This window comes from Strix aluco, chromosome 19, assembly GCF_031877795.1.
Source record: "Strix aluco isolate bStrAlu1 chromosome 19, bStrAlu1.hap1, whole genome shotgun sequence".
Lineage (NCBI taxonomy): Eukaryota > Metazoa > Chordata > Aves > Strigiformes > Strigidae > Strix > Strix aluco.
Genome location: NC_133949.1, coordinates 11,578,744 through 11,603,133, shown reverse-complemented (window position 1 = coordinate 11,603,133; position 24,390 = coordinate 11,578,744). Strand labels below are relative to the sequence as shown.

Sequence of the window (24,390 nt, the reverse complement as noted above, 5' to 3'; positions counted from 1 at the left end):
ATCTGCTCATAAATAAGATTTTTATGGTTTCATTGTTATTCTGTTAGGGGATTTTGATGGGTGGGATAGGGCCAGGAAAGACTAAAGTTTGTCTAAGTAAGTATTTTGGAGATGTTTGAGTTACAAAAGTCTTTTCAAAAGCAGAGTCCAATCTCTTTGACGCTCTATCACTCTGAAATAGTTTTGCCTTTCCCTAACCTGCTTCATAGTGCGTGTTTATCTTGCCAATCACAAAGAGCCTGATACCCTTTTCATACTTGATCTTCTTCTCAATACAATTAAAATTTAAAAAGACTTTCTCTTTTGCTGTCTGAAGCTTTGAAGAACTGTTTTTCTTACCTTTGGAGCAGGTATCAAACTAGATGTTATTCCTCCTGCTTTCAAAGTGGCTTTGCAAATGAGCAGAAATTTAATATATGCCCATCTGTTCTCAACCATTAAAAATCTTAAAGTGAATTAGGGATTTCTCAGACCTGCTGTGGAGCCGGGCTGTGAGTTTTACTCCTCTGTGTGTTTGCAGTTGCTAAGCAATAATCCCAAAGGTTGCTATGTCTCTTCCACGACTCAGAATTGCTGTAGGTTGTCTTTTGGCTTTGGCAGCCCAACAGACTCTTCTGTACTGAACTTAGATCATTGCATCACATGACTGAAAATAAAATAAAATAAAAAAGACTGTGAATAGCAACAGACAACATTAAGGGCACCAATAGTCAGAGAGAGAATCCACAGGTGCTCACTGACAGGAGGTTTACCTTCAGATTCAAGTTTCATGAAGTCCAGAACTGTCATAAATCCATTACAAGCTGAACTGAGGAGTGTATTAACCAGATGTGAGAATCTGAGAGATAAAAAGAAATTAATTACAAACTCAATTTAAACGTTTTCAGGCTTTCTTTTTTGTAAAGAACTGTGTTGCTTTGAAGTAGCTTTGCAGGAAAGGCACTTACAGCACTAATAAGGGGGGAGTTTATAGTGCCATTTTGTTAGAGTGCCTTTAAACCTGCATCTAAAGGAATTTGATGAATCACCTTTAATAATTTCTCCTATATTCTTGAAGAATAATATGCAACACAGGGAAAGAAGAAGGAAAAAGACAAAAACATCTATAACAGTCATTCTGCACTCATTTATACTAATGTAAATCAGGTGCCTGTTCAGTGATTTCCTTGGTGTTATGCAGGACTTCCAGCTGAGAAGTTTATAGCAATTTCTGCCAGGAAACAAGGTTTATCTAATGCTGTTTCTTTCTTTGTATTTGCACTGGAAAAGGCATGATCTTTGGATCGTCTACCTGAAAGAAAACTGAACTGTGGTCTTTTCTACAGTATTTGTCACTAGAACAGCTGCACGGTACCCTACCCCCTAGCAGAGTATTAGTCTCCATTTTATGGGACAGCTGAGCTTGTTACAAAACTTGAAATAGAGGAGGTTTAATATAAATAACAGATTTTTTCCAACATTTGATACAGTTACTGTCAAAGTCACATCTGTTCTCTAGTTTAGGAACTCTGAAGTGTTAATTGTGGACTCAAAAATTTAATTCTCTGTCATCTTCATCAAGTCACTTGTTATTTATTATAGCACCCACAACACCAAGGCAAATAATAATTAATTTGTAAAACTCTGGAAATGGAAATAGCTCTAAGTAACATGCACCCAGGGTTCCAACATAAACCCAGTACGATATTTATGCTGCCCTTAAAAAAAGGGTTTAGTTTTGTTCCTAAGACCTGTCATAGGAGTTAGAAAGTGTGCATGCTGTGTACAGGTTTTTCACAAGGAGGGAATTTGCTCTGAAACTACAATAACAATTGTACTTTAGTGGACAAAAGCCTCAATTTTTCTTTTATTTTTATACTGTCTTTTCTGGAAAGTAGGACGCTATAGAAATTCCTGGTGTTTGTACCCAGCAACATTTATTTTCCTCTATGTACTCCTGTACATATTTCAGAAAAATTTGTATGGTTTTAAGTTCTATATATACCTTTGGCCATCTGTGCTAAGTGTCTCTCTGAAAAAATGCTTCTTCTGGACACTCTCAAATACCACTGGAATGCCAGACTTACCATGTAGTAATACGCTGTACACACTGCAATACTGACTTGACTTTAGAATTCAGTTGCTTGCAGAGAGGAAACATAGCACAAAAAGACCCACAAAACACATATAAGTCAACTGCCACGTGAAAAATATGCTGTAATAAATTATAATTTCTCTGATATTTATTTGAAAAAAAAGTATCAGAAGGAAATATGCTCATTGCAGTGTATTTCCAAGATGTGTTGAAGTATGGCATCAATTATGTTAATAAAATGAAGCAGAAAATTAGTGCACAGGAATAATTTAAAATGAAGCTTTAAACTGAATTGTGCACTTTTTCCTCAAAGCAGTTTGCACATGATTAACTCCTGTTATCTCTTCTCCCAGGCGGGCTTGATTTTTTCCCTTTGCAATTCAGAATTCTGTTGCTATTATGATTAACTTACAAAACTTTTTCTTTTTTCAGCATGAAACATAAATTAAAAAAAACACTCTCCCTTTTCTTAAAGGGATTTTTTAACCCCCAGACAAGAGCATAGAAATAGAATTTGGAAGGAGGGATTAAAATGGCTTTATTTTCATTTTTCTGGAAGTGGAATCCTGTGGGTTAAGCAAACCTTTAATTGCACCCTATTTAACTTGGCTGTTATCCCTTAATGTTTTTGCTAAGCAAAGTGTATCCTTTTATTATGCCATCAAATACTTGCACTGTTGACAAAATAATGGGCTGAATATGTCATCACAGATGTTTTGCTGGAATTGCCTCTTCTATCTTTTTTTATTTTTCTGTGTAAGATACATTTTGGGAGCACTCTGTTGCCTTTTGCAGCTGATGCCAAGATTATGCAATAAAAGCCCTGACATGTAGTAATAATAAGTTGTGTTAGCTGAAGAAATGTTTGCAGAGTATTAAAGAAATAGTCAGTTCTGGAAATGCATACAAAACCAGCTCATGTATAGCTCCACATCCTTTAAATGATATACTGGGCTAAAGCTGCAGGTGCTGACCACAGTGCTTTCAGCACAGGAAAGAATAAGGCCACAGGCGTCCAGTCTCTGTTTTGTACCAACCATGATGCTGTGACCACAGGCTGCCCTCTAATTGCTCTTTTCAATCAGAATACATCTGCCTTATAGCTTCCTCCTCCACATTTAAATTCTGCTGCTAAAAAACATTGCACATGCAAATTATACCTTCCTAATGGCTGGGAGAACCATTGCAATCTGTGATTATTGTAGTTACTAACTGATATGTGGGACCTTTAGCTAACTGTGGATAGCCACTCCATCATTTTCTTGTGGTAAATTTTTTTTTTGAAAAGTTTGACATTGAAATACCTGGAAGAGCTACAGGATATATGAAAGCTACACAAAAGTCTATTTTGGAAGCTGGTTTTAATAATAATTTCTTGATAGTAATCCCTGCATGACTGTTGCTCAAAATCCAGAATGAAACACCAGTCCCAGGTGAGGGAACTGCTAGAACACTCTGGGAACTTGTAGTCTTCCACCCATCCTCTGTATCAGCACAGACGTATCTGAACAGAAGATACATGCCTTGAAGCAGCCCTATATTTGCAGGAATCCGTTTGCGCGAAACGAAACAACAACCTAGGCATTACACTTTAAAGAAAGGTAAATAGCATTAAGATTCCTGTCATGTGCCAGAGAAGAAAAAACTTTCCCATCCTTAAATGTGACTCCTGCCTCCACTGAAAATCAAGGCAAAAACTTTACAGCAGCATGGCCTCGTATCTGGCTACCACCTCAACACAGTGGTTGGTAACCACAAAGAATCTCTCTGCTAAGCTTCACGATGCTTTGTTTAACCAAGATGTAGCCAAGCACTCGAGTCCATGCTTCTTATGTTCCCAAAACCTTCTCCAAGAGACTACTAAGTGATGAAGGATCATTTTTACCTGAAAGAAAGGAATGCTTTCCCAGGAGACAAAGCACTTTTTCGGTTTCACAGAAAATAAGACAGAAAAATGTAGTTTGGAGAACAAACACCATACTTGAGTAAAATATAACAAAAAGCATCTACAATGAATATAGTGGCAAACCTAAATAATCTTTAAAATTATTGAAAATGAAAAGGTTCCCATGTGTTCCATCATATTGTTAATCCGTGACATTTCTAGCTAACGTTTTACATCTGTTCTTTCCTGAACTGGGTACGAACTAAATAAAAAGGTGACTAATATGGTCTGAAAAATACACTTTATGCAGTTTAGTTACATAGCTGGAACAAGTAGCAAATACTGATAGGAAAAAAAGTTCTGTGGAAACTACAGATAGAGCTTTTTTCAGTAGCCACACCTAACAGCCTTAGTGGTCTAGCTGTGTCGTTTGCAAGTGTGCAAAAAAAATGGTACATGCAACTCACAAGCAGAGAGCAGTCCTTTTTCTCCCTAAACTTGCAGCTTGCTTTATCTATAATGGCAAAAGGATGTCTGTATCTGGAAGAGTCTTTGCCAATCTATATTGGCTGTACAGATACCCCAAAACCACATCTGTATTGCAGATTTGCCCACAGAAAAGATAAGGCATTTAATAAATAAATGGGAGGGACCGAACAAGAGGCTGTTCAGAAAAAAGATACTGTTTTATTGGGAAGCTGTGGAGTATTCAGAACTTGGGGGATATTAATTTAAAAGGGGTCTGGAAGGCATTTTCGTGATCTCTATGCCATAAATCAGAGTGTGCTGCTAGCATACTTTCCACAAATATTGTGTTTCAAAATAACAACATGATGGCTGTAAACGGCCAGACAATGACTCTTCGATTCCCTATGGGTTTTACTTATTCTCCCCATGCGCTCGGATCCCACTGGGGTCTTGTCTGGACTCTTTCGTGTTCAAGGTTCTGCCTTGCGGTGCAGTGGGCTCTGTAAACTCAGCTTTGGTCCAGCTTAGGGAGCCCGTCCTTCATCCTCGCTTGTCCACTAGGAGGCAAAACGCCTCATTAGCGAGCCTGACTTCTCCATTGCAGTGAAGCCCAGCTACCAGGGCCGCCCTGCTAATGATTGTGACGGGAATAACCTACAGAGCTACCCCGTGGCTTTTCTGGTGCTTAGATTTACAGGGACAAAAGAGTCCTGAACAGTTCTGTCAGTCTGAGGAGCAGATGAACGCAACAGGGACCATGTGCTTAAAAGGAATCTACAGGTTTATACACACTCGACAAAGAAGACTTTGCTCTAAATATTAAACTATTTAGACTGGCTTCTGTTTATCACACGTAGTGTTGTCATTAGATGCCCAAGACAATTCTTGATCCCAGTTACCTCCTTGCCATCATTCCCACGAATTCGGTAGCACCAGGCTGAGACTGCAAAACAAATGAAGCTTAATAGTGTTGGTCCTTTGACTCAGAACCCAAACTGTCAAGCAGTATTGCATTCTGGGGATGTTTGAATGCTTAAAATGTCATGTATACTTAATTAGACTAGTTTCACAGAATCACAGAATCATCTAGGTTGGGAAGGACCTTGAAGATCATCTAATCCAACCATTAACCCAGCACTGACAGATCCCAACTCCACCAGATCCCTCAGCGCTGGGTCAACCCGACTGTTGAACACCTCCAGGGATGGGGACTCCCCCCCTGCCCTGGGCAGCCCATTCCAACACCCAACAGCCCCTTCTGCAAAGAAATACTTCCTAAGAGCCAGTCTGACCCTGCCCTGGCGCAGCTTGAGGCCATTCCCTCTTGTCCTGGCGCTTGTTCCTTGGCTCAAGAGACTCATCCCCCCTCTCTGCACCCTCCTTTCAGGGAGTTGCAGAGGGCCATGAGGTCTCCCCTCAGCCTCCTCTTCTCCAGACTAAACCCCCCCAGTTCCCTCAGCCGCTCCCCATCAGACCTGTGCTCCAGACCCTGCACCAGCTCCGTTGCCCTTCTCTGGACATGCTCGAGTCATTCAATGGCCTTTTTGGAGTGAGGGGCCCAAAACTGAACCCACTCATCGAGGTGCATTTTTTGGTGTTGAGGCTCGTGCACTGATGTATAAATAGGTGTTATACGCTGTTTTCGTTACAGCAAGTGACCATAGCTCCCCAGTCCAAGGAAAAGCTACATGATGTGAGCATTAAGGCCAACTTTCCCAGGTACGGTGCCATGCGCATTGTCACTGCTCCCAGCAGGATGGCATTCCAAAAAACCGTCGCTTTTACATACCAGGGCGCCCTGCCAGGAGGCACGTTCGGGGTGGCCCCAGCCGAGCTGGCACACATTACTGAAACTCACCTCTGGGGCTGAGAGGCCGGAGAGGGAATGAGGAGACACACACCCCCCACCCCCCCCAGGCCCCAGAGCGGGGCTGGCAGCGGCGCCCCTCGGCACGGCAGGGGTTAACCCGCGCGCGCGGGGCGGGGCCGCGCTGACAGCTGGCGCATGCGCACTGCCGCCGCATTGTGCCCGGCCGGCCCAGCCCCAGCGCGCCTCAGTTGGCGAGAGGCCGCTGGCGCGCGTGGAGCTGCTGCCCCCTGCGGCCGGCGCGGCGCCACCTCCGCTCCGCTCCGCTCCGCTCCCCGCCCTCCCGCCGCCGCCGCCGCCGCCGCCGCCGCCGCCGCCGCCGCTCGCCATGGAGTAAGGCCCCCGCCGGCCGGACGGTGGGGCCCCGCCGTGCCTCGATGGCTCTGGTCACGGTGCAGCGCTCGCCTACCCCCAGCGCCACCTCCAGCCCCTGCGCCTCGGTGAGTCCGCCCGCCCGCCCGGCGCTGAGGGGAGCGCGGCGGTTGGTGGCCGTGAGGGTCGGCGCGCGGCCGTGCGCATGCGTGGCTGTGGCCTGGTGACAAGCGGAGGGAGAGGCGGGGGGTCCCGGCTGCCCCTCGGCAGGCCCGGGCTGGGCCAGGGAGGGGTGGGGGGTGTCCGCGGTCCCAGCCCTCAGGCTGCGGAAGGGCTCTCGGGTACCGCAGCCCGGGGGGGGTTTCCCCCCCGCAGGGTCCTGGTCAGAGCCCGCCCCGAGGCTCAGCCCCTGTGGAAAGGTGCTGCTGCCCCATCTGCAGCGCGGAACTGTCTAAATAAAGCAGCCGGGTTTAATTTTGTTTTCATTGTATGTGGGGGGAGAGAGGCGGGAGGTGTGCGTGGAAGCAAACTGACATTGTTCCGGCTTCGGCTCTTTTAAGATGATTTAATCTGACAGTACCCTCTGGGTATCTTCAGTACGTGGCCCTTCCTTTGGGAAGAGCTAAGATTTTTTTTTTTTTTTCCCCTTTTTTTTGAATGTTGCATATAATCTTCGAGGGGCTGTGTCAAGCCCAGGACAGATACAGAAAGGCCAGATTTCAAATCTCCGGGTGCGATGTGCAGAATGAGCAGATGTTCTCATCGCTGCCCTGGATCAGGAAGTGAGGCAGGCGGCTCTAAAGACTTCTTGCTTTCCATGCTCTTTAAACTTGGGACGGGCTGTCGTTTTAGTACTTCTGTATTGTAAAATCTTGCATGTTAACCCCCTAAACTGCTACCTACCGTTTATGTGGCTTGTTTCTAATATAACTGAGGATAAGAACGAAAACAGTGAGCTTGCTTTCACTCTCTGAATGCTTAGTTCTCAGCTTTTTTCCTTAAAAAACCTCATGCATTATCACACCGGTGTTATGTCTGGCTTGCAAATGTTTGGGGGAGAGAAGAGTTGAAATCCCGGTTTCTTCTGTCATAGGGGGGGGAATGTAGAAGCCAACTACTCTGAAAATATTTCTTGTTGTGTTAGGTAACCTCTTCTGAAACTAGATCAGCTACTTGACAGGTCCTGCCTGCCCTGACAGCTTTTTAGCTGTCAGAACACTTTTTTTCCTTCCTCTTTCATTCTTATGACTCTCCTAAGGTATGTTTATTTAGCAACACAGATTAATTTTGCTTATATTTCTCTGCTATAAATATTAATGTGCTGCATTACTTCAGAGTTTGCTTCCCCCTTTTGACTTCTGTACCCGTTCCACTATTCCTTTTCCCATACATCTTGCATTTAAGACATCTTGTGAGAATAGGTAGGTCTCTCATGGGATCTTCCTCCTTTCTCCCACTTGGATGCATAACCCCTTCCTTTGTTAAATATTTTATATATATGAACAATCAGTTGTATTCTGTAAGGCTTTCCCATCTGGAACAGCCAGGCTGTTTCCTAACAAATTAAATTGGAACTGTACTGATTTAAAAACTAAGTAGTGTTCAAAAATGTATAAACAACTCCCTCCAGAGCCTGATAAATCCAGAGAATGCAGCTTTTGGTATATATCTATATTATCTTTCTTCAGTCTCATAGTACGGAGGTGTATCAGTGGTCTTTGTCGATCCTTGGTGCCCTATGCAAAACTAAGTGTGTGACTGTTTTCCTGGCCTGGATTTGGGTCTCATAATTACTCTACTTTCTGATACTTTTCTGGCAGTCTAAAGTGGAAATGATATTCATCATATTCTGCCCTTAATTGCTATTACTTGAGTACTTCTGCATTTGCTGTTATAACTTCCTAACCACACTTTAGGGTTTTCACTGCCCTTTTAGCCTGTTCTTAGATAGCTGGGGTTGGCTGTTTCTCCATTCTTCTGCCAGAATTTTGTTGAGCTTGTGCGTGTTCCTCTTCTGTCACAAAGTTGTTTCTTAATCAAAACCGTCGGTATCATTTCAGATGATGATCCTTCCTAGGCTGCAGAGGGCTTGTGACAGGGCAGTCACCTTTTTAGTCCTTAGGAAGGCTTTGGTCCTGTGAGCCTGCCATGCTTGCCATTCTTATGGATCCTTGCTGACTTCAGCAGGAGGACTTAATTCTTTCAGTTTTAAGTGAAATTGTTTCAACCAATCTGTTGTAAACTGTAGCTTCCTTCTATATGGACTGATAACTCTATCTCCAAGTTAACTCTTAAAAGAAAACTCATCTTGCTAATTAATTTTTATGAGTAGTATAAGGGTCTAACTTGCTGCATGAAACCCGGCTGTTTCTGGAAAAAAAAAAAAAAATCTGGTAACTGCTGGAACTTTGCTGTTCCAGCTTGTGGGCAAGGAAGAAGCATGTTGGTGTGCAAGCATATGGCTGTGTCTAATTCTGTTTCCAGGTCACTAAGAATTTTGAGGACAGAAATGAATTCTCTTTTAAATTGCTTGATGTCTTTTTGCTTTAGAGATAAACTTCTCAGACAAGGAGAAAGGGTGAAATTGATGTCCTCAAACTGAATTTTTGCATTAAGTATGCCCTATAAACAGTTATAATTGGCTTTTACGGATTCAGGGGAATAGCTGATCTGAATCACTCTGAAATTGGATGGCTTTTATTTATAGGTTTTTATCTTGTTCTGATTGCCATAGAGCATCTCATGAGCATTCATTTCAGGGTAGTTCATGCAAAGTGTTGATTATACATTTACAGCCCTCTGGTCACTTGATGACTTGTAAAATTCCCTTAATTGTCCGTCCAGACTTCTGCTGTTTGTTTTGGCCTTTGGTTATGCAGCCACTTTTGAGAAATAAGGCTGCAATCTTCCCTTCCATACAGCAGAACAGTAGTCTTCTGAACGTGCCATGTCAGCAGAAAATGGCAGAAGGCAGGACTGTACTGCAGTACAACGTAAAGATGCCATGAGCTGGAGAGGGGCTGGTCAAGGCCGCTGTTTATCTTGTAACGCATAATAAGATTTCATTTTTTTTCTTTCTTCTCTCCTGTGTGTGTTGAGGGGTAGTTGAGGGGGACAGGTTCTTCCTCCCATCCCTCAAAGAAGGTGGTTTTGGGAGGAGGAGGAGAACTTGAGTCAAAGTGAGGGAAGGGCCCTGGAAGTATTCATCCACATTAGAGCGGGTGGGCTCAGTAGTCCCATCATGAACAAAAGCAGTGAAATAAAAACACCGTGTTCACAGGTGCTACTCAGAACTCTGCTAGGGCGATTTGAAAAATCTAGCCTGTTGCTTTTTCTCTCCATACCCCAGATTCTTTGACCCTGCTTCCCAGTCATGTTGTCATATTTCCTGTCTTGCAGGACAGTATCTTGTCAAGTGGTGGGGCTTTCCCATCCTTCCTTTATAGCATCTTCATTTCAGTGGAAAAAACTGAATGCATATTTTCTTTGGGTCCTTTCTTGACAACTGTAAGATAGTGAACAGAAAGAAATCTCAATGAATTTAACTTGCTATATCGTTTGCTTTTGTGGTTTAAATTAAAAAAAAAAAGTTAACTCACCGTTGTTAACCAAAATGTAACATTTAAAAGGGAATAGGTTATTTTGCTTGGGCTGTTAGCATGCATGCATTGTTGTTCAAGGCAGTTGTTAATACTGTCCGTGTTTACATACCAGTCTTATTTTGCTGCTTGTATCTCAAACCAATGGATGGTCTCTCAATCTCCTGTTGGTGTTAAGCTCCAGATGTTCTACGCTATCTGACAGATATGGAATATCTCATTGCTTGCTCTGTAGCAAAGTGTGGGCACAGCAGCCACGCTGTCAGGTCTAGGGACAAGCTGCAAGAAAGAATTCTAGTTAAAGTAGAGAGGAGCTAATAAAAGGTGCCTGCCTCAAAATTCTTTGTGAGCCTTGTTATCCAAGGTATGGGAAGCTGTTGGGTAACTTCAGTCACCAGCCTAGCGTCGAATCTGTGTCATCATGATGGGAGCAGTGCAAAACTGCTCCAATACTCTTTGTAGCTTTCCAAAAGACTTTTGATAATTATCTGTATTGGGAAATAATCTATTGAAACTTGCCCTTTTAAATTATTTTTATGCACAGTTCTACAAAAAAAAAAAAAAAATCTGTAATTTCTTTTAAGTGCTGTTTTTCCTTTGTCTGTTACATGTCTTTCCTGAAAGTGAAGAAGCTGGGCAGGCAATCTGGCCCTGACGGCTCTCACAGTTCACTTGTCTTCCCTACCCTCGGGGAGACAATATGCTTTTATTGAAAAGGAGCGACTGACCCAGAAAGAGAGGATATGCTGCATGTTTTGTTCTAAAATGCACAGTTTAAAAACAAAAAGTTTAAAGCAAGTGAAAACCTAAGCGGTTTGACTTCCCCTCCTTAATCCCAGAACAGCAGGAAGCAGTGTCCTGCAAATGTGTTTGGGAGTCGCTGTCATGCTTTGCTTGAGAGCTCCTTGCTCGCGGAACATACAGGAAATATTTTCCCACTTATTTATGGGGAAGCTAAATATAACATTTCTCTACCCCTGGTGCTGCAATTGCTATTAAACAATGTGGTAATTGTGAGTTTATGTAATCATTGATAAATCCAGTCTATCTCACATAGAACTAATTTTTCTTTTTTCCTTTTTTTTTTTAAAAAAAAATCAGTGAAGATCTTGATAGCTGCTGTTTGTATAGGGTGGTGGAGAGTTGATTTTTGGAAGGGACTACAATGTAGCTAGGAGAATCAAAGTTTCTTATGAAATATTTAGTAGGCTTAGAAATCCCTGATATTTAAAGATGCTATCATCTGTTATTTGTTGGTTTTCCTCAACAGATGTTTTTCAGGTATAGCCATAGCTCATTCTGAAAACTTCAGTTTTCAGAGGCAACGGACCAGAAGAATGTGCTTATTCCTGCTTTAGGCAAACTTCTCATAGTGCCTTACAGATACCTCAATTTCCTGTGTTGCCAACTGTCACCATTTGGGAAACAAAACGATTTTAGTGAGGAGATTTGTAACGTACTCCCTATCTTTCAAACTTCTACTTCTGTTGAAAGCTCTGCAAGGAAAACAGGAGGACTCTACCTCTTGTTGGGTGTGATGCAGTATTGTTGAAAGATGGAGGTTTCTATCCAGCTGTACAAGACCAGGCTCTTACACTGTGGAGAATTTCTGTATGTGTAAATGCATTCATATGTGGTGAGAATCCTCTTCCTAAAGCAGCTTGATGGTTAAGCTGAAGCTTCTTGGTGACGAAAGACCAATCCTTCTCTTGAAGGATCTTGTTGTCTATTGTATACACACGTACCAGGCTCTTCTAGAGATCTGCATGAAATGCAAGGTCCTATTTTAGGTTGAGAACAGTATTTGGAGCTGAGAAGGAGGATGATGACAGTTGGATTGGAACCTCACTGAGGATCATATAAAAATGTTCTTAAAACTTGCAGAGTACAAGAAAGAGTCTTTACTTTTTTTTTTTTTTTTTCCTTTAAGAGATCTAACTGTCCTTAGGTAGCTTGATTTTTATTTTTTTCATTTCTTCCTGAAACAGCCAACTCCTTATTCACATTTCCCAGATATGTTTCTGGTTTTTCTGAGCATTCATACCTTACAGCCAGACTGGTGATGATTAAGTTTGGTTTGTGTAGTGGAGTGGTTGAGCTGTTGCTGGGTTTTTTTGATCTGATATGTGAGGAGTGTAAATTTGGACCTGGCTACGACTTACTTTGGCTATCATGTCTAATATGCTGTGCTATTTGTTATTGTGTTTATTGAGCGAAAGGATGTACTGAATATAAAATATTCTTTCATATTACGTTTTACATTAGATCACTCAGTGTAAGGTTTCTTTGCACAGTTGGCAGCTACTTCTCCTGTATCATTCCCCTTCTTTTTGTTTTGTTTACTGGGGCATTGCTTTACACATTGTCAGTTCTGGAGTATTTGTGTCTTGACCAGTGAAGTCCAGCCAAAAGAATCTATGGTAGCTGTCCTAGAAGCTGAAGCCTGCTTTTCTGGGGGAAAGTCAGGCTTCTTGTGGTACTTTGTCAGTGTTGATCTAAAATGTCATTTTTAGGTCAAGAGGGAAATTCTGTCTTTGTACTTATTTCACCGCCCCGCCCCCCAAATATGATGCCATTTGTGGCATTTTAGAAAAAAAACTATACAGCTCATTTGCATCTTTCAAAATATGAAGTTGCATTGAAACAAACTGAATGAAATACACACTGAAGTTGTCACCTCTTGAATTCCAGCAGTACATAAATTCTTGTGTTTTGAAAAGGAGCTTGTAATTTGAAAATGCAAATAGCCCGTGATGCTGTAATGAGTCATTATCTGACCAGTAGTTATTCTTGCTGTTTAAGCAATGAAAGAAGGTTGAAAAGGGCATGGTACTGTAATATCTACAGTTATTCTGAGAGTCAGTGACACGTTTACTTAAGTGGAGAATGCTATTTTGAGTGGAGACTGCCATTCAAAAAGCTGGAAGTATTTTAGTGTAAGAGGGCTGCCTTCATGCAGGGGTAATGCCTGAGGATTTCCAGTCACTTGAAAAAATCCCAAAAGATCTGTAGCTGCAATTATTCTGTCTTGGGAAATGGAAAAAAAGAAAATAGCATTTGGGCAGCTTAGCTCAGTGTAGCTGCTCCCTGATCACAGCCTGCAGCTCAAGGTTTCATTCTTAAGTCACGACAAACCACATCCTCCCGGTACCACAGTGCAACTTCACCCCGCCGAAGCAAGAAGGCTGTTTTGCAGATTGGCTCTCAGGAACATCTGTACTCTGGAAGCTCTTGCTGTCCTTGCAAGAACGTACTGGACAATGCTCTTGTACTTTTATTAGAGTTCAACTGGCATGAAGCTTTTACTGCCTTCATATCTGACTCCTGCTGATGCCGTTAGCAAGAAGTATGTTCTCAGCTGCTGGTCTTGCAACATGAGAGCAACTAGGCTTGTCAACTGCCTGCTCCAAGTCTTTGAGTTGTTTAGCTCAGCCTGTGAATTTAAGAAAAGTCTCCTCTCTGTTCCATTGATTTGCCTGAGCATCCTTTTAATTTGTTGATTAGGTAGTGACAGTGAAGCTTTTATCTTTTGTATAAAGGTTGGGGGAATCTTGGAAGCAAGAGAAAGAAGCAGGTGGTATCTACTGGAAGTAGTCAGTGATTTAAACAAGGCAGACAGGGTTTCTTACCTTTTGACTGGAAGCTGTTCCCTCCAGAGTGCTCTGTTTAAAGGGATAAAAAAATTATGAAGGCTAAAAATAATTTTTGCATTTCTGAGTTGGGCTGTATAAATTGATTAGATTGCTGTCAACCGTCTGCAAAATGTCTTATTGCAACGGTATAATATTGCAGTGTGTGTGTGTGTGTGTGGATTAGTTAGCATTTGGGCAGGCTTTGTATCTGCAGTTTTGAATATGTCAATAGCTTTTTGCCCAAATAGAATTGCTCTGAATATGCATCTTATCAGTGTTGCTCATTGCAGGCTGATCTCCTCTCAGAAGGCATAAAACGTTGCTGTAAGATGAGTCACGCAGTTAAACAGCTTGTTGCTTCCATGGTGAGACGCACCCTTGCTGTGTATGCCAGCAATCATGAAACTCCTGGCAAATACTCTGTGACGTGAACTTCTTATGGCCTTAGTAAATGAAACGCCTGTGGCACTCGCTGAAATGCATTGTGGTGGTTTGCTGCTTTTGGGTGTACCAGTCCTTCTTCTCCCAAGGAACTCCTCAACTGAGGCTTCACAGAAATAATGAAGTTACTGCATCAGCGTAGACTGTTTCATGGTGAAATTAGTGTGGAACTTAAGGCCACAGTGTAAACTTCTCGTATTGAAGTAATCAAAGACATCAGAATATTTAATCTGACCTATTTCGAAATAATCAGTTTTATCACTGATCATACTGTCCCTGTGCTAAGCTCATACCAGAGCTCAGGAGGTGGTTGGATACTTGAGCTTTCCACTGCTCTGCAAGTAGAACGGTGCAGGAGACCTCTGGGAAGTGAATTCCAGAGATGACATCTCAGGAGCTGTGTGGGTCAGGGACTTGTGATGCCAGGCTCATTGTTGCACAGCTTACCCCCTGCCCATGCCCCCACTTCTAACTGGATTAAATATCTGAGAAGTGGATTTTAATGTGGAAAGCTGGTCCTGTCACAGGGGACTGTGGTTGTCCTATTACTCTCACTGCCTGCTACCATGTCCCTTCTGTTTTGATGTACAGAATTATCACATTTAAAATTGCAGCAAGAACTTTTAAGACTTGTTCAACTGGCTTGGTTTAGCTTCAATGGCTAACATCTGAGAAATGTGTATATTAGGATTCTTATGAAAAAATAAAACCTAGAACACTGTATTAGGCTTTTAATCTCTCTATGTTTTAGTGTGATGATGAGAGAGAGGGATAAGGCATATGCTTTACATGTGTAAAATGCTTTGCTTTCCAAAGGAGAGCTTTGTTGGAAGAGGTAGTCGGAGTCTTCTGCATGATTCAGGACCAACCCTTTGGCTTAATCCATCTGAAGCTGGAGTTTCCCACGAATCTCCGAAGCTGCTGCATGCTGTTAAGAGTCTGGAGTGCCATGTTCCTGGCATTTAGAAACAAAAGCCCTTAGCCTTCCCCTGCATGTGGAAAACCTGTGGGTTGCTGTCCCTCTGTCTGAAAAAAAATTGCAAGGTCTTGCCCAGCCAGAAAAGGGTCAGTCCTTAGCAAACTGTAATTAAAAAACCAGAACTTCTTCTGTATGCAGATGTCGATACTTCGGAGCAAAGAGTCAGCAGCTGTCTGTGAGATGGCCCCTTCTTGTATGGAGGCAGGTATTCTTTTGAATCTGCTGTTTCTTTGCAGTAGTCTTGACTTCTGGAGCATCTTCTGTAGGAAACAGGGTGTCACACTGAAAATTTAGCTCATAAGTAGCTGTGGGGCAAGCAGGAAAGTGACTCAGCTCTCTGACCTACAGACAGGAGCTAAACCTAGTTGCAAGAGGAAATGCTAGGTGACAAGATAAAGGTGTTTCTGGAATAAGGATTGATTCTTTTTTGTTGTTCTTTGTTTTTGGTGTCTTTTTGGTTTTGTTTTCCTTTCCACAGTCCTCCTCAACAGTTTAAAATAGTTTAAAGACAAACAGCTCTGGGCATGCTCTTCAGATGATGCTGTAACCACTGTATTTAAATACAGTGCTTCAAAATGTGGTATGAAACAGTTAACTAGCTGCCATATTATACCGTCTTCCTGGGTGAAGTGTAAACCTTGAAATGACAGCCTTCTCCTTTGCCTTTTAAAATTGCCGAATGGTTGACAAAGACTTAATTCACTTTCTGAACAAGTGTTTTTCTTATGTAACATCTAGTGAGTTTCATTACTGGGAATTTCTTCTGTTTTTGTTTTCATCTGAGTTGTCCTTATGTGGGGTAGCAAGCTTGTGACTTCAAAAAGTGAAGTGAAACAGGAGAACTGTTTTTTGTTCTTTTTGTTCTTTTTGGCATTTCTTCCTTCTTAATAGTATTTTGGTTGCACAACACTTAATAGAATGTGTAAGTGTGAATTTCAACACTTAAATGAATCTCCAGACAGCAGCTACCCCTGTAGTGTGGGTCAAGTCTAATATTGCATAAACTTGTCAGTACAGTTGCACATGGAAATCAAATATTCATATGTTATCTCTTGCTTTTTGTGTCAGCCTGCCACTGTGTCCCTCAGCACTTCACTGTGGGGTAGCTGGGGGTGACTGCCTTGGTGATGTGCTGGGACTGAATTGTCCTTCTGTGCAGCTTCTGCTCTGCTCCTGAATCTCAAATAAAAGAGATTATCCAGGCAAAACAATAAGAACGTAGCATATTTGCAAATGCCTTCCCAAAAGTTGGGCATAGTTATATAAACTTTAAGGCAAGAGAGGCATTATCACTTAACGTTTATAGTATGACTGGAATAGAGTTTGCATAGTCTCAGTGGGTGAAATGAATATTTTTCACATAGCTTTGCAGCATGAAGCACAAGTTGAGATCAGGGATCTGTAAAGTATAACAACTGTGCCACAGGCTTCTGCAACCCACACTTCTGGTCTTTGAAGTGGAATTTTTCTCTTTTACACATATACTAGCAACTGCTCTTGTCTGGAGGAAGCTCTATTTAACTTGGGTCTCTTCATGTTGACTGTAGATGGCTGAGACGGTTATTTTGGAGCAGTTTCTATCTGGTTCTCTTATGAGTGACGAAGTTCAAACTTGACTTTCCCTTGAGGAGAGAGGAAAAGTTGTATATCTTTTTAGTATTTGGGGAGAAGATGATGTGAGCCGAAATAAATTTTTAGGCTTAAAGAATTGTTCATATCTTGATTCTAAACTTGAGATGTGGCTCATTTAAAAAAAAAAAAAAAAAGTAGTGAAAAGAAACACAACAAAAGCAACAAACTGAAAGAAACACACACCCCAAAAAAGCCCAAAACAACCCCAAAACAAAACTACTTAGCTTATTTAAAGTTTAAACTTGCAAGTTTGGTTTTAGGACAGATGAGCACAGATTGCCTTGAGCCAAAGGGGGTATGTGCAAAGATAGCTTGAGGTGAGAAGCAGTCTGTATTTCTCAATTTAATTTGCTTGTTATGAAGTGGGATGTCCTGGGCACGCTTCACTCTTTTTAAACTTTGTTTTGGTGGTGAACATTTCTTTGCACATGCTGTGGGAAATACTGAAGAACCCTGAAGTGGCTGAGAGATTGACAGCATATTAGTGAAGAACCTTTTCTGGGGGCAGAGGATGGGAAGTGGTCCACCAGCTGACTTCTGATAGCAGTCAGTTTTGCTAATGTGTAGCGTCGTTCTTCTTGGCTTGGCTTGGTTTCAGTGCCTCTGTGTGGTGTGGAAGCACGCTGTGTAAAATGTGAGAACTTCCTGCTGTGATAAGGAACCAACAGCTCTTCCAACAGGTGCAGCCTTTAGCTGCAGTCCTGAAGACGTAACAGAAAGGTTTGCTGTCATGGGCCTTCAGTATTGTCGGTCTCAAACCGAGTAGTTTGAGTCATGAAGGAGTAGTGGAACTGGCCTGAGCCTGGCCAAAACCAGTTCAGAAGGCAGAGTCTGTGTTACACTGCTATGGTAAGAGAACTAGGAGGGGAAACTGTGTTCAAGAATCTCTAATCCATGATGGTGGCTCTGACTGAGATGGAATAATCTTATTTTAAAGGGTTCTCTAAACCACTAAAGCTTTATAAATATTAATTTTGTTCTTTTGTTTCCTAATAAAAGGCTTTTATTCATGAAATCACTATTTATTTATTAACCTGACAAACTAATAGCGATCTCTCTTCTTTCAGTGTGTGCATGTGCCATATCACAATTCTGCTTGTCACCGTAATAAGAACTTCATTCATCTGCTTTAAAATGTCATTGATAACAACCTGGCAGTGGCCCAGCTTGGAGCAAGTTAACTACAAAAGGCTGCATTGTAAACCTTTCTGAGAGTACATGCTACGTTAAGTCTAAAATTTAAAAAAAAAAAAAAAAAAAACCAACCCAAAAAAACCCGAGAAAAATGTGCAGGCTGGTCCGGCCTGTATACAACTGCCAAATAGCTTCAAACCTCTGAAAAAATGGAGCTCTGTATTAGAGGAGTTCTGGCTGAGAATAGGATAGTGTGGAATTAAGGGTGCATTCTGGTCGCTTTAAAACCTTTGAGGTACACTGAATTTATAAGCCTCATCTTAAAATGAGAGGGAATGTCTTACTGAACCACAAGCAGCTAAATAACTTGTACATGTAAGGATCTTGTTGTTTCTTTTAGTCTTTTCTGAATGCCCAGGATAAAAACCACAGTCTGAAAATAAGTCATAAGCCTCTGGGGAGTTACCTACTAGTAATACTGTGAGGTAGTTTGTCTCAGTTATATTAACCTTCCCTGACCCCAGCTGCAGTCTGAACACCAAATGTATTTATCCAGCTGTAGGTTCATGCAGTGCAAGCAGGGTGTCTGTCACACACGCTGAAGTTCAAGTGCCTCGTCTTTCTGCCAGCTCCTCTGGAGGTACCCGAGGAGCTCATTGCTCTGGCAATCCTGTATGTGGGGCTTCATGTTCCTGACAGTTTAGGGCTTCTTGGAGGTCATGGAGCGGATTCTCCTGGGAACTCTGCTAGGGCACGTGGAAAATAAGGAGGTGACTGGTGACAGCCAACATGGCTTCACTAAGGGCAAATCGTGCCTGACAAATTTGGTGGCCTTCTACAAAAGAGTTACAGTGCTGGTGGGTGAAGGAAGAGCAACAGATCATCTACCTGGACTTGTGCAAAGCATTTGACGCTGTTCCACACGACATCCTTGTCTCTAAATTGGAGAGATGTGGATTTGACGGCTGGACCACTCAGTGGATAAGGAATTGGCTGGATGGTCGCACTCAAAGAGTTGTCAATGGCTCCATGTCCCAAGTGGAGAGCAGTGATGGGTGACCTTCCTCAGGGGTCGGGGTTGGGACCGGCACTGTTTAACATCTTTGTCGGTGACATGATCAGTGGGATCGAGGCACCCTCAGCAAGTTCCCTGACGGCACTGAGCTGTGTGGTGCGGTTGACACACTGGAGGGAAGGGATGTGCCATTCAGAGGGACCTGGACAGGCTGGAGAGGTGGCCCCCTGCAAACCTCATGAAGTTCAACAAGGCCAAGTGCAAGGTCCTGCACATGGGTCAGGGCAATCCCAGGCACAAACACAGGCTGGGTGAGGAGTGGACTGAGAGCAGCCCTGCGGAGAAGGACTTGGGGTGCTAGTGGGTGGAAAAGTGACTGTGAGCCAGCAATGTGCACTCACAGCTCAGAAAGGCATCCATGTCCTGGGCTGCATCAAGAGAAGTGTGGTCAGCAGGCTGAGGGAGGGGATTCTCCCCCTCTGCTCTGCTCACGTGAGACCCCCCTGTAGTGCTGGGTCCAACTCTGGGGGCACTAACATCAGAATGACACGGACCTGCTCGAGCGGGTCCAGAGGAGGCCACGAAGATGCTCGGGGGCTGGAGCACCTCCCCTGTGAGGAGAGGCTGAGAGAGTTGGGGGTGTTCAGCCTGGAGAAGAGAAGGCTCCGGGGAGACCTTGTAAGAGCCTTCCAGTACTTAAAGGGGGTACAGGAAAGTTGTGGAAGGATTCTTGATCAGGGGTGTAGGGATAGGATGAGGGGTAACAGGTTTAAACTGATAGAGGGTAGATTTAGTTTAGATATAAGGAAGAAATTCTTCCCTGTGAGTGTGGTGAGACACTGGAACAGGTTGCTCAGAGAAGCTGTGGCTGCCCCTTCCCTGGAAGGGTTCAAGGCCAGGTTGGACGGGGCTTTGGGCAACCTGGGCTAGTAGAAGGTGTCCCTGCCCAGGACAGGGGTGGGAACTAGATGATCTTTAAGGTCCCTTCCAACCCAAACCATTCTATGACTCTTGATTCTTGCCTTTGACTCTCCTGTTCTTAAAACTATTACAAATTAAACTTGTAGACTGGATGAGGATGAACTGAATTGCTCTTGAAACAGATGCAGAGTTTGTGAACTTCTTTGAGAGAAACTCCCAGGGATCTTTAAAATTGGCCCTGCCCTGTGCTACATATGAGGGCTGTGTGTTTTCGTACAGCCACTGACTGAACTAGCTAGTCTCACTGAACAATTTAACAGTTGAGCAGAACATGAAGCTTTAAGGCATCTTCATCCATGGTCTTCTGGGATCAATGTAAGCATGCAGTAAATTACTGTTGTTCTCATCCTACGCTCTAGAGATGTAAAAGGCTCAGGCAGTGTGGTGAAGGGCTTGCTCAGAACTGATGGGTGTGTAGTCTGGTTTCTTAACTGAAATGGGGACAGCAAGTCTTAGGAAAAAAAAAAAAAGCTACAATTTCATGCCACTTCACTTCTGTGGTTTTTGTGTTTTGTCTCTTTCTTAAGTATAGTGTATGGACAGCGCCATGGGTTAGGGAACTCTTCAACTTCATCTTCAGAGACTTTTCGTATGTAGCCTTCTACTGAAGTCAATGGGCGTGGAGGTAAGACTGCTGAGTGCTTTCTGACAACATCACTACCACCCACTCTGTAGCCTGATGCACACAACACTCCTTGTATTTGAGCATTGTTTTTCTCCAAAAAAGTCGCATGCAGTTGCACAGTGAAGACACTGCTTATTTGTGTAATGGAAATCTCTTCCTACTTGTTGGTACAAAGTGTGAGCAGTGAGTATTGAAGCACGGGAGACTTCACAGATACTGCATGAACACTTGCCACTGAACTTCAGTGACATCCCTCTATTATGTCAGAATAAAAGATGACTTCACAGTTGGTCTGTGAGTGAATGGGATTTGAATGTAGGATTGAATGTTACTGCCTGAAGCGTTTGTGCTGCTGGCGCTCAACACCTTTTGCCCTGCTATTATTTGTTTGTGTATTTTTACAACTGCTGAGTTTAGTCTCTCAGTGGTTAATCATTTTATCAGAGCCAGTCAGAATCAGTGAGAGTTTCCTGTTTCCTTGTCTTTCTGTTGATTTCCTTTTCTGTTGAAACACAACTTTCTCTGTTGAAACAACTTAGTTGCTGCACTCTTCAGTTTTCATCAAGTGGCTCAAAGCAGAGGGAGGGGCAACTGTCTGAAATGGCCTAATGCTCTCAGAGATATTGACAGCTGGGTCTGGTGACTAAATTGTTATGATAAAACACAAATTCATTAGTTGATGCTGTTGAAATCCGCTGACTTTTCTGTACTCCTAATAGAAGGCTTTAAAATATCCAGCTGCAGACTGATCCTCTCCAAGCATGTGACACTGACATCAGTCCTAGAAGTGAGGCATTGAACTGCCTCCAAAAATGAGCTCATCGGCTGATATTCAATGCACTGATTTAGCAGAATATTAGCTAATTTGATTACATGGTCACCTGTACATACCGTTTGAAAGATGGGAATTCATTCCCATTTTAGCTGCTGTTATTTCAGATGTCAATGCTATGATCCTAAGATCCCTCTGATGGGATGCTGTGCTCCCACTGTATGTTGGGAGCTGGGCTTGGCACAGCCCATTTCTAATTGCCACTAATTTGCTCCAAGACTTGCCAGTTTCTTTGCTTTTCTTCTCCCTGCACCCCTCCCAATAAGCTATAGGGAATAAGAATTTGGGATTCTGTTGTTAAACCATCCCTCTAAAGCCACTCATAAAACTAGCTTAATTTTCTTACGGAACTCTTGACTCATTTAAATGGCTGCATAAAAACACAGCTATGTCCTTTCCCAGGAGTCTGGAGAGCGGTTCGTCTTCAGCCTGACCTCCTGTCCAAGGCAGAGTGACTAGTCATGACCGAAATAAAATTAAACCCTGGCAGAACTGTCCTGGAGGCCAGCTGCTGTGTGCCTCTAGCTTCCTCCCCTCCTGCAGCTTGAGGTCAGCAGTAAGTGCATACTTCCTCTTAGGACCCGCACAAAGAGAGTGCATTTGGACGGCATGTCCGAGTGATGGTGACCCCAAATAAACATATTTGCCCATTATTTTGTAGACTTGAAATTCTGTATTTACCTGTAATTACAGTATAGTAGTATGTTCTAGATGCTAGTGTCTCAACATACACCCGATTATTTATTTATTTGAAACGTGGCCATAAGGGAAACAACATGTTAGAAGAAGGGTTCATGTGAATTTGTGTGGAAACATTGTTGTCTCCCTACCCCCACCCAGTATTTTCTGCCTGTTATTGCACATTACAGGACTGTTTGTTTTGGATGCTGTTTCCTGCTGAATAGAAGTCTTTATTGAGCTGGCCATAATGTTGCTCTTTTCTTTCAAGAAATAACCGCTGCTAACTTAAGACAGAGGAAGATGCTGTATCTTACAGGGCTGTAACAATGTTGTCTGAATTGCGATCTGTTGCGCAACTAAAGAATTGCAGTTTGTAAAACAGAATGAAAAAACTGCTGCTGATGTATAAAGACAGTTGAGGTGATGAGAAGCTCTTAAAAGCCCTGTGTGTAGAGCAAGAAAAGAAGCTAGGTTTGAAGAGCAAGCGGTAGAAAAAGAGATAGGAAGAACTCTGTTCCTGCAAGAGTAAACGATCCCTTAGAGTAGCCAAGGAGGCTGGTTGATGTGAACTCTGTGCAAAGTTCAGTGGAGAGTGTTCTGATGCCCTGGGTGATACTGTCTCTTCCTACTTCTTGTTTACAAGAAGCTGGCATGTTTTCAGAATGAGCTTCTGAAACATCCTTGGGAGGAGGATTGGGATGACAAAGTACTTATTTGCATCTAGAAAGTTAACTACAGCAGTAACTATTCAAGCTGGCCTAATGGCTGCTGCCTGGTTTTGGTTAACTTCAGGAATTGTGCTGGTGAGAAGTGAGGTCTCGGGGTAGGACTGTGCAGTCCCTGTTGTGCCTCGGCACATGCATGCTGCAGCAGCAGTTCAGTAGCATTCTTCAGATGCTGTCTCTGCAAAACGATGAAATAAACTTCCGCTTTTCCCAGTAAAATGCCTGTGGTACATGCGTCACTTTGTTGTTTTAGTTCATCTTTATTTAACAATAGCAAGAGCTGTGCAGAATACATGCAGGGCATGCAAATGCAGAATTGAACCCTCTCTATCCTCTGCTGTTGGGCAGGAGGAGGTGGGGAGAGAGGGAAAGGAGGAAAACAGCTTCCTCCATGCCTGTTTTGATACTGAAGAGCTCTTTCCAGTGATTTGAGAAGGGGGTGGGGAGAGAACCAGATGCTCTTAGGAAGTTCATACCATTGTTAATAATGTAATTCACAGATGGTGGTGAAGGCCTTGAAGAGGCTTTCACGAAGTACTTATGCTCTGTAATAGACAGATCATCACATAAGGGCTCACAAATAGAGATGACTTAATCCCAAGGATGCATCTACAGTGAGCTATTTGACAGTGACCCTGCAGATCACTGTAACCTTTTTAAACAGTTAAGAGCCATTCGGGATCCCTGGATGTTGAGCACTACTCCAGGATTGGACCAATCTTAACTAAATTGTCAGAATAAAATATTAGTATAGCTTTGAGACTTTTCCAATGAAAGCCAAAGTGGCTCTTATGAAATAAAAAACAAGTTCCATTGCCCTGGTACAGAAATCAATACAGATAGTAGAAGTGTGAAAATCAGTTTGTACAGTGCCATCTTGTTCAGAGGCAGTTCTGCTTTTATTTCTGTTTATCTGGTTGGAGTTGGAAGCAGACCTTATATGTGTTCTGAATAGCTGTCAGTACTTCGTGACAGCTAAGGAGAAGGATTGTGGATTGCATGTCCTCTTTTTAAAAAACAAGTCACTCTCACCTATAAGCTTTATAGCAAATGCTGCTGCTTTTCAAACATGCAGAATCAGAAGAATTTTAGCTCAAGTCTATGCAATTAAATTCAGATATTTGTATGTTTGCGAGAGGCTTATTGATAAGGTCTTTGTTGACTGCTGGTCAACTTTTTTACTGGCTGCAAGCTGTGTAACTAAAGGTGTATATTAGGGACTAAAGGTATATATGGTGGCACTAACAATCAAAAGTTTCAGATAACATGAGAACTGATCTTTTCTTTATTGTTTGCTGCCATCTTTTTCAACTGTAGCTCCTCCCTTGGTAAGAGATGTTTTCAAAATGGTTTTTATTATTTTTCTTCTTCAAGTTTAAATTGTGTTTAGTAAATTGCCTTCTTGTGATGTTTGTCATGTGATGGTTCATGAGCCCTGAAGAATGTGCTCCTGTGACTTCAGCCATGTATTTGCCCGTACCAGTGCAGGCTGTATCATGTGTTCTTGT

General features: G+C 42.6%; 2 protein-coding genes across 4 annotated transcripts in view; one reads left to right on the top strand and one right to left on the bottom strand.

Annotated features, from left to right (window-relative positions):
- EFCAB5 (EF-hand calcium binding domain 5) overlaps nt 1-6,752 on the bottom strand; it is a 42,671-nt gene extending 35,919 nt beyond the window's left edge. Inside the window, exons 1-3 of the mRNA XM_074845442.1 lie at nt 6,704-6,752; nt 753-838; nt 474-646 (exon numbers count right to left, since the gene is read on the bottom strand). The gene's annotated coding sequence lies outside the window, so the exon portion shown is untranslated. The remainder of the gene's footprint in view (nt 1-473; nt 647-752; nt 839-6,703) is intronic.
- The window catches only part of SSH2 (slingshot protein phosphatase 2), a 105,030-nt gene continuing 87,228 nt past the window's right edge, over nt 6,589-24,390 (top strand). The window contains exons 1-2 of one of the 3 annotated variants that reach the window (XM_074845435.1): nt 6,650-6,734; nt 20,552-20,644. In XM_074845435.1, coding sequence (XP_074701536.1) covers nt 20,633-20,644 — 12 coding nt within the window. In that variant the 5' untranslated portion in view covers nt 6,650-6,734; nt 20,552-20,632. Of the gene's footprint in view, nt 6,735-20,551; nt 20,645-24,390 lie in introns of all 3 variants that reach the window. The other 2 variants (XM_074845433.1, XM_074845438.1) reach the window with 2 other exon arrangements.